Source organism: Diaphorina citri, unplaced genomic scaffold (genome assembly GCF_000475195.1).
Source record: "Diaphorina citri unplaced genomic scaffold, Diaci psyllid genome assembly version 1.1 scaffold1683, whole genome shotgun sequence".
Lineage (NCBI taxonomy): Eukaryota > Metazoa > Arthropoda > Insecta > Hemiptera > Psyllidae > Diaphorina > Diaphorina citri.
In genome coordinates this window covers 19-10,255 of record NW_007379109.1, presented here as the reverse complement: position 1 = coordinate 10,255, position 10,237 = coordinate 19, and the positions used below count along the sequence as shown (strand labels likewise).

General features: G+C 42.0%; 3 protein-coding genes across 3 annotated transcripts in view; 1 reads left to right on the top strand and 2 right to left on the bottom strand.

Annotated features, from left to right (window-relative positions):
- Positions 1–1,291, bottom strand: part of LOC113470597 (probable cation-transporting ATPase 13A3) — a 12,065-nt gene extending 10,774 nt beyond the window's left edge. The window contains exons 1-2 of the mRNA XM_026829147.1: positions 1,194–1,291; positions 820–942 (exon numbers count right to left, since the gene is read on the bottom strand). Of these exons, the coding sequence (XP_026684948.1) occupies positions 820–880 (61 nt within the window). The 5' untranslated portion in view covers positions 881–942; positions 1,194–1,291. The remainder of the gene's footprint in view (positions 1–819; positions 943–1,193) is intronic.
- Positions 901–8,630, bottom strand: LOC103516859 (probable cation-transporting ATPase 13A5). Its single transcript, XM_026829146.1, is given in 11 exon segments — positions 901–1,014; positions 1,201–1,266; positions 2,009–2,187; positions 2,767–3,012; positions 3,485–3,686; positions 4,249–4,273; positions 4,728–4,920; positions 7,189–7,208; positions 7,323–7,456; positions 7,958–8,224; positions 8,589–8,630. Coding segments are annotated over 11 exon segments (1,488 nt in total).
- A 377-nt stretch (positions 8,631–9,007) lies between these two features.
- Positions 9,008–9,662, top strand: LOC103516858 (probable cation-transporting ATPase 13A3). Its single transcript, XM_008481844.2, has 2 exons — positions 9,008–9,034; positions 9,366–9,662. The coding sequence occupies exon 2, from the start codon at positions 9,396–9,398 to the stop codon at positions 9,660–9,662; it is 267 nt and encodes an 88-aa protein (XP_008480066.2). The 5' UTR covers positions 9,008–9,034; positions 9,366–9,395.
- The last annotated feature ends 575 nt before the right edge of the window (positions 9,663–10,237 follow it).

The following is a 10,237-nucleotide window of genomic DNA, read 5'->3' as shown; positions in this document are numbered from 1 at the left end:
GTTACCCTTTAGATCTCTACTCCTACAAGCCATCCCTGGACGAAGGCATTTCATGCCTCCAATCCGTTTGAGGTACGTACCATCCACCCCTGGTACGTACTGTACCCCGGGTGTGTCCCCTAAGGGTAACCCACCCTTTGTCAGTAGACACCTTGATTTACTTACGTTAAGAAAGCACCACACTGCAAAAACGAACGAACCGAAAAAAATGTTAAATTGATTTTATGTTGATTTATCATTATTGCGTTTTAGAAATTGAAAGTTGAAAAAAATTCTAAAAGATCACAACTTTGACTGACCCGATCAACCGCTCCATCTGTTGAGGATGACGGCGTGGTACTGTGGCGTTCCCGTTCATGGTACTCATGTGCTTGTTACCTGATGCCAGAGGGAAAGCCAAGTTAACTAGAGTTCTTGTCGTCCCAAAAGCGAACAGAGAAGATAGGATGGGAGAAAACCACCCGTTCCGAGAACGAACCTTCTATATTTAGAACAAAACAACAAATCCCATATGAATCAACGTGTTTATTTCTTTGATTTACGTGGGATTGTCACGAGTGATCACTACGCCACAAAGGCGTCCCCATGAATCCTACCCACCGTGCCTGTCTATTTAGTTTAGAGGCACTCCTGTCTTGTAAGCACTGGGTTGCGGGTTCGAAAATAACCGAGGAAAATCTATTAGGAGCAAGAAGAAACCTGGCCAGAGGATTCCGGTAGAATCTTGGACAGGTTTCAATGATCCCGACAGTATAATATGTTATATTGTTATGTTTTATTGTTGTGTTGAAGTTGAAAATAATAATAAAACCTACTCACCAGTAAGCATACTCTCATTGACAATACAGTTGCCCGCCAGGAGCACCGCATCGCAATGCATAACACACCCATGTGGCGGTATCACAAGGATATCTCCGGGAACCAGAAGCTCTGTGGACACGTGTTAAAGGGAGTTGAATCGAACCCGGGTCTCCTGCATGTAAACACAATGACCAACACAACATGGGAGCTAATCTGGAATAGAGGTGTGTAAAGAGTGAGTTGTAAAAAAGAACTACTCTTTTCAGTTAACTACTCCGTAAGTCTAGAGGGAGTTGATTAGTTGAAGAGTGCGTTACAATTTTCTATGGTGAACTGACGGATGAGTTACATGTTTTAGGATCTGACTCATTGACTGAGTAGTTCTTTTTTATAACTGACGTTACCATTACGTATAATGCTCGCTACGTCACTGGAGTGTACGGTGCTTCGGAGATTGCGCTGGTTCTGAAAATGAAACCGAATTTGATTTTAGATTTATTGATTCATTTATTCAAAATCCCAGATGGGATAGTTTACAATACAATTCAATACAATACAATTAAGTAAATTTAAAAGATGATAACGCCAGCCTAGTTAGCTTAGTTGGTAGTGCGTCTGCCTTGCACTGACGTCACCATTACGTATAATGCTCGCTACGTCACTGGAGTGTACGGTGCTTCGGAGATTGCGCTGGTTCTGAAAATGAAACCGATTTTGATTTTAGATTTTTTGATTCATTTATTCAAAATCCCAGATGGGATAGTTTACAATACGATTCAATACAATACAATTAAGTAAATTTAAAAGGTGATAACAAATAATTGTACCTAATTAGCTATATGATTGATTTTTGCGGGGAACAGACTCAGTAGCTCAGAGGGAGAACTTTGGATTTGTCCCCCGGGGGGGCTAGGGTTAGATGTTAGATCCCCAGTAGAAATATGAAAATTTGCCCTATTAGGCCAGCCACTCACCATCAGGTAGACCTGACAGGTACGGCTGAAAAGGTCCGCCTGTCAGGTATACCTGTACTCCGTAAGTCTAGAGGGAGTTGATTAGTTGAAGAGTGCGTTACAATTTTCTATGGTGAACTGACGGATGAGTTACATGTTTTAGGTTTAGGATCTGACTCATTAACTGAGTAGTTCTTTTTTATGACTCACTCACTCACTCTTTACACATCTCGAATCTGACACTGCACACTTACTATCTCATTCCCAGAGGTTACATTGTTCCCACTGAGCGGCTGAGGAGTATCTGCCAAGGTGTAGAAGATGTGCGGCTGTGCTGGAGGTTGATGAATACCGTGTACCGTAATAACTTTCTGACCAGTGGGTACCATTTCACAGTCCCTGGCTACGGAGACTGCCGTCAGCATATTGTCTCCTGGAAGACGAAAAGTAAAATTATATTATAAAGCGAAAGAATAGATAAGCCGTATTTTATTATGTGACTTTTTTTCTAGTGTGTTAGACCCGCGCTGCCAGTCCAAACTCCAAAGAGAAATTTCGTATGATGACTAAAAAAAGTCACATAATAAAATACGGTCATAGATAAATATGTATTTAAAACAATCAACTCAATATATAAAATATCTCATCTAACGACGAGCCCATTGGTTAAATACGGTTATATTGACAGATACGAAAATCGATAGAAAGACAGCCAGGTTGGCTTCGAGGGTAGGGCGTCTGCATAAGCACTAGGTTGACAGTTCGATTCCAGCCGAGGCGAATTTTATTCTAAACAGATAAGATTCGGTCTGGGTCTTGGAACGGCTGTCTTCCTCGTCTCTTCTATTTTGGAACGAGAAGACCTCAGTAGTTACAGCAGTTCCCTTTATCAAACATCTTCAACGGCCCGAAAGCAAGTCTTAACTGATAAAGCACCGATTTTGGGGGGGAAAATCTTCAAAAATCATTTTTTAATTCTAGAATTTCTTTGCTTTCCTGGGACATTATTTACCTGTGACCATGATGGTTCGAATGTTGGCCTTCTTCAGAGTAGCCAACACTCCGGTGCTTTCTGGTTTCAGCCGATTCTCCAGGATTACCAGGCCGAGAAATGTGAGCGAGCTTTCCACTTCTTCTCGGGAAAGACGCTGGATTTTGACGTAGTTCATTTTGACGGGCAGAGGCCGAAAACCTACGGCTAGGACTCGGTAGCCTTCTTGCGTGTACGCCTGGAGAATGGAGTTGAAGTCTGAAGGCACTGTAGGAGGAGGAAAAAAGGAAAGGAATTTCTCGGTAGCCTTCTTGCGTGTACGCCTGGAGAATGGAGTTGAAGTCTGAAGGCACTGTAGGAGGAGGAAAAAAGGAAAGGAATTTTTAGTTGTGTTCAGCATACTAAAACGCTTGTCACAAATATCGTTCCCCAATTATTACACCTAGACAAATTTTATGACTTGACTTGGACTCGAACCGCCAATCTCCAGATCCAAAGTCCAACACGTTAACCACTGAGGTTGGTGAAAGCACTGCACTGTATGGAATATATAATCGTGGTATCAATTGATTGTTTTTACGTAAATGGGAAGTATTGTCTCTTACTTTATTATCGCCCATAAGATGGAGACACTACGAAATGGGCACGTTACGACACAGACCACACGAGTCTCATGCTGCAGCTATTTTCAAAGTACATAATAAGTAAAAAATAAGGAAGACTTTCAAGAGATTTTTACCTGATTCCGGAAGACATAGACTGTGCATCATCTCGGGGGAACCTTTGCAGAACACGTTGAAATGATTTTCTCCCAGCGTTCTCGTGATAACACTCATACGCTGCAGTGTAGAACTGAACGGAAACTGACGAATCACTCCGATCTCGAAATCGTTCTTATCCTGGAACAAGTTAGAGAGGAAAGACCTTGAAATGATTCCAGCCTAGTTAGCTGAGAAGGTAGCGCACCTTGTAAGCGCTAGGTCACGGGTTCGATTCCCGCCCTGAGCCAACATTCTTCTCGGACCAGCTGGCTTTCTCCTACCCTCTCCTCCTTCTAACTTTGATTTCGGGACGATAAGTTAGGTACCTCCGTTGTTACAATTCCCTCTCTTAAAACTTCTTCAAAATAAAAGAGATATGTAATGATTCCAGCCTAGTTAGCTGAGAAGGTAGCGCACCTTGTAAGCGCTAGGTCACGGGTTCGATTCCCGCCCTGAGCCAACATTTTTCTCGGACCGGCTGGCTTTTTCCTACCCTCTCCTCCTTCTAACTTCGATTTCGGGACGATAAGTTACCTCCGTTGTTACAATTCCCTCTCTTAAAACTTCTTCAAAATAAAAGAGATTCCTGGACATGAGGAAAATCATTAATTTTACTCTCAACTTGGAGATACTGAACTTTATTTCTTGGAGGTTTCAATTCACTATTAAGCCAGGGGGGCCTTAGGCCAGCCAATCACTATCAGGTAGGTAAACCTGACGGGTACTCCTGATGAGCACTCACTATCAGATAGTCCTGACAGGTACGGCTGAAAAGGTTCGAAAGGTCTAGCTAATACATGATGAGTACACACACTTTCAGGTAGAACTGACTCCATCAGGTGTACCTGACACCTGATCAGGTCTACCTGATAGTGACTTGGGCGAAATCTTGTGGGGCCCTGAAAAAGTATTACTGCGACTCTATCAGGTATACCTGACACCTGATCAGGTCTACCTGATAGTGACTTGGGCGAAATCTTGTGGGGCCCTGAAAAAGTATTACTGTCACTGATCTGACCTAACCTTTAGAGCGTTCTGATATGATTTCTATACATGAAAGAGAAATACGGGGTATTTTTAGAGTAGTTCATAGAACAGCTACGAAACTTACTTTTTGCGAAGTTTATGGAACAGGAGGTAGTCACAAACGAAGAATTCATGGAAAGCGGCGAGAATGAAATTGATGAGAGCAAGACAGCATAGAACAGCTACGAAACTTACTTTTTGCGAAGTTTATGGAACAGGAGGTAGTCACAAACGAAGAACTCATGGAAAGCGGCGAGAATAAAATTGATGAGAGCAAGACAAATGACGATGATTTTGAACTCAAAGCCTGGCGGTAGTTTGAGCTCAAAATATGCCCGGAGCCACTCGAATGGACCAATGGTTAGGTAGAGCGTAAAACTGGTGATTCCTGAAACAAAATTGTGTTCAATTGTCACAATTGTATGTATAGAGCCAGCCTAGTTAGCTTGGTTGGTGGCGCGTCTGCCTTGTAAGCGCTGGGCCGCGGGTTCGATTCCCGCCCGGGACGGATTTTATCCTGATGAGATAATCTTCGTTCTCGAAACGGCTGACTTTCTCCTATCCTGTCTTCCTTCTCTTCGATTTCGGGACGATAAGACCTTTGCAGTTACAGTTCCCTCTATCAAACCTCTTAAAAAAATTGTATGTATAATAAATTTGATACAGCTCGGTACATTAGTAAAATACGGCTATACAGGGTGTCCAAAAATAAATGTAACATTCAAAATCTCAAAAATTAATGAAGATAAAAAATTCGTGTTTTCGCTGATTATCCTAACTTTTTGGGGGACATTTAATGGTGACCTCTGGAATGTTGTGTCCACTTCAAGGTCAACCCTTAAATACCCCCCCCCCCCCCCTTATTTATCCTTTCGTAAAATACGGCTATACAAGGTGTCCAAAAATAAACGGACAATTTAAATATCTCAAAAACTAATGAAGATAGCAAATTCGTGTTTTCGCTGATTGTCCTAATTTTTTGGGGACATTGAATGGTGATCTCTAGAATGTTACCAGGTGTCCCATTCAAGGTCAACTTGGATTTTTTTTCTTTTTTAAATGGAACCCTATATTTCTGAACGTTCAAGTACGTAGATTAGCTCCCATGTTGTGTTGGTCATTGTGTTTACATGCAGGAGACCCGGGTTCGATTCAACTCCCTTTAACAATGGAGAGTAAACCTTATTGGGTCTCAAAATTTAGCTCCCATGTTGTGTTGGTCATTGTGTTTACATGCAGGAGACCCGTGTTCGATTCAACTCCCTTTAACAATGGAGAGTAAACCTCATTGGGTCTCAAAATCCCAGAGAGGAACTCTTCCAACATGATCTAGTAAAGAGGCTGCTCAGATTATATGAGCGGCTGAATCTTGACTACATAACCAAGCATCTTTCCCTGTACACAAAAAACCCAAAGTGGCTGAGATGTAAGACAACCCTAACCTTGAGAGAAAATGCTGTTCGAATACGAACCAATCCCACGTAAATCAAAGAAATAAACACGTTGATTCATATGGGATTTATTGTTCCTAGAACGTACTGATTCATGCTTTATTATGTCTACCAATTCACGTGTGGAGGTCGGCTTATTGGCATTATCAGCCACATAACATGTTCCTTGTACATATTCTTTGTCTTGAAACAATATGTTCCTTGTATTCCTAGCATTGAGACATTGCCATTGAGTTCAATCCGGGTATTATAAATAGTACTTGATCTTCAATCATTAGGGAGAATGGCCTAGTGGTCAAGTTCCTTGGTATTTGACAGGTGTCCACTTCAAGGTCAACTTTGATTTCTTAAATGGAACCATATATTTTTGAAAGTAGACCATCTTCAGTACTCTCTTCTTACCTAGTACACAGGCAAGCAGCATCCAATTCGAAGTGAGGGCCTTGCGGTACGCTCAGATTATATGAGCGGCTGAATCTTGACTACATAACCAAGCATCTTTCCCTGTACACAAAAAACCCAAAGCGGCTGAGATGTAAGGCAACCCTAACCTTGAGAGAAAATGCTGTTCGAATACGAATACGAACTCATTGAAATATTTACAATCGATAGAATTAAATTTTAATGTTCTAATACTTTTGTTCTTTTTCAGCGTTCAGAGTTCACATTCAGTGGTGTAGGTGGGGGTGAAGTGACGTCCCCGAGTGATCTAAGCTATGCCGAGTCCGGTCTAGGTCCCACGTCCACCGTAGACACACCACTAGACTGCTACAATGCCATCCCCTTGGGTACCAACAACTACTGTCTGGCAATGACGGGGAAAACTTGGACGATCATTCGCACGCATTTCCCGGAACTGGTACCTCGTATTGTAACGCGAGGCACGGTATTCTCTCGTATGTCTCCCGATCAGAAGCAGCAGCTTGTGCAGACACTGCAGAGTCTGGGATATTGTGTGGGTGAGTGTCACTGTAACTGCCTTGGAATATGAAAAAAAAAATACATGGCCTAAGCTAAGGAAAGTTGAAGAAAAGAAATTATTACCCCGTCGCTGATGTAGCCCTAAATAGTTTTTTCCAGCGACTTTGGCCGAAATGTAAAGTCCTGAGAAATGCCAACTCGTTTTGAGCTCTTTCAAAAATTTGGCCTTAAATGGCCGAACTGTACATTTCTCGAGAATTATTTCTGTGCAAAATATGAGCTACCTGTGGCTGAAGGTAAAGTCCTGAACAATATTGGGAGATGTGAGTAGAAGTTTCCATTATGTTCACATGCGTATAACTTCTGAACACCTAATAAATTCTTTTACGTCAAAGTCATGTTTTTGTGAACTTTACACCTCTTTTCCATGGCTGCCAGGAGGGGTTCGGTAGGGGGAAGTGAGGAGGGACGTTTGACTGGGGCGAGGAATTTGCAGTCGTGCACTGGAACCACGCCCCACATGTCCAGCCCGTCTTCCGTCAGTGTACCCGTCTGGAATAAAGTAAGTTAATAAATAAATACGGGTAGTTGACGACCTCCGTGGCCAAGTGGGTATCACACTAGGTTTGAACTCCGAAGGTCCCGGGTTCGATTCTCGGGGGGGTCAGAGTTTTTTTTCGACTCTGTGTTTGGAGTTCGCGGTGCAGTCAGTGTACCCGTCTGGAATAAAGTAAGTTAATAAATAAATACGGGTAGTTGACAACCTCCGTGGCCAAGTGGGTATCACACTAGGTTAGAACTCCGAAGGTCCCGGGTTCGATTCTCGGGGGGTCAGAGTTTCTTTCGACTCTGTGTTTGGAGTTCGTGGTGCACTAAGCCTCGTGAGGACAATTGAAATATGGAAATTTATTGCATATGAAGCACTTAGTAATGCTGTGATACCCACAAAATTTGTGAAAGGGCTCTGCTTTAGCACGAATTTCCGCGGAACAGCCTTAGAGTAAGATGATCCACTATGCTAACAGGAGAGCATCGAAAAAAAGCGTTTCGTACCTTATCAAAGCAGACACAGTTGATAGAGCCAGACACATTGATGGTGCGAGGGGAGATACAGTAGATGTTGTTCTTCTGGAGTCTGCTCTGAGCGTATATACGCCCCACTGTCATTGCTGCTGGTAAAGCTTGTATCACATTTATGATTCAAATGACTCTGGAAGACTTACCCTTGAACTCCCCGGCTGAAGAATGAACAGCCAGCTTGGCACCTTCAGGATCTTTTTCAATCTCCTCCTTGACACCTTCACAGCCATTGTTGTTATCCTCGAGAGTTCAAGGGTAAGTCTTCCAGAGTCATTTGAATCATAAACGTGATACAAATTGAATTCGTTCTGGGCGGTATTCTTACAGATTATGAACTATTTTATTTGGAGAGTTCAAGGGTAAGTCTTCCAGAGTCATTTGAATCATAAACGTGATACAAATTGAATTCGTTCTGGGCGGTATTCTTACAGATTAGGAACTATTTTATTTGCACAATTTTGTCATATATCAAATACCATCCTATATTTTAAGATCTTTAGCTCAAAAAGTTGGCGTGTAAAACAGTTGGTTCTATCTCGGAAGAAAGTCCTGGAAGACCAGTCGCTAATTAGTGACCGACCTGCCAGTATCTTTAAGGACGTGCACAACCAAGCAGAAGCAGATAGAAATAATGATCAAATACCATCCTATATTTTAAGATCTTTAGCTCAAAATGTTGGCGTGTAAAACAGTTGGTTCTATCTCGGAAGAAAGTCCTGGAAGACCAGTCGCTAATAACACCTAGACCATAAAAGGAATATTCCTACCAAATTTCAGCTTTCTAGGTGTTGTGGTTCTCGAGATAGAGCGATCAGTGTGTGAACTATGAAATGTGAATGAGTGAATGGATCTTGTTCTTATAATATAAGATAAGACTAACACCAACCTCAGTGGTGCACTAGTTAGCACGGTGGACTTTGAATTTGGAGGTTGGTGGTTCGAGTCCAAGTCTAGCAATTTAGCGTTGTATATTAAGCGGGGAACGACATTTGTGACAAGCATTTCTGCTTACCACAATTTGGCTCTATCAACTGTGTCTGCTTTGATAAGGTACGAAACGCTTTTTTTCGATGCTCTCCTGTTAGCATAGTGGATCATCTTACTCTATGGCTGTTCCGCCATAGAGTAAGATGCAGAGCCCTTTCACAAATTTTGTGGGTATCACAGCATTACTAAGTGCTTCCTATGCAATAAATTTCCATATTTCAATTGCCCTCACGAGGCTTAGTGCACCGCAAACTCTAAACACAGAGTCGAAAAAAACTCTGACCTCCCCGAGAATCGAACCCGGGACCTTCGGAGTTCAAACCTAGTGTGATACCCACTTGGCCACGGAGGTTGTCAACTACCCGTATTTATTTATTAACTTACTTTATTCCAGACGGGTACACTGACGGAAGATGGGCTGGACATGTGGGGTGTGGTTCCAGTGCACGACTGCAAATTCCTCGCCCCAGTCAAACGTCCCTCCTCACTTCCCCCTACCGAACCCCTCCTGGCAGCCATGGTAACTTGTCACTCACTCACCCTCATCTGTAGCAAACTGAGCGGGGATCCGCTCGATCTGAAAATGTTCGAGTCCACAGAGTGGCACCTGGAGGAACCCAACGTGAACGATGATTTGAAATTTGACCTCATTATACCCACCGTGGTGAAACCCAACAAGGTAAATTATTGATAGATTCTGACGTGACTTTGTGAAGATTCATCTTGAAAAACTTATACTCTTCACAGTTTTGAAGAGTATAAGTTACTGGTGTTCTTCTTTTCAAGGTAAATTATTACCAGAAATCAGTGGTATCTTTAATAAGGGAGCTATTATACCCATATACTAAGTATGTAAAATGTAGATATACAGTATGCCGATCTACTGACAGTTTCAGAATCCAAGTTGAAAAACTTATACTCTTCACAGTTTTGAAGAGTATAAGTTACTGGTGTTCTTCTTTTCAAGGTAAATTATTACCAGAAATCAGTGGTATCTCGTGGGATTTTTAATAAAGGAGCTATTATACCCACATACTAAGTATGTAAAATGCAGATATACAGTATGCCGATCTACTGACAGTTTTAGAATCCAAGTTGAATAAATCACTTATCATTTTCAGTTAGCGGTAAGTAAGGAGTGAGTAAATTGTAAAAAAAAAAGGTTAGAAAGAGTGAAAGCTGTGCTTTCCTAACTTCATATGGAGGATACCCTACATCCAGAAATAGAAACTCATTAAATTCACTCGCAAACCAAGGTTCACATTA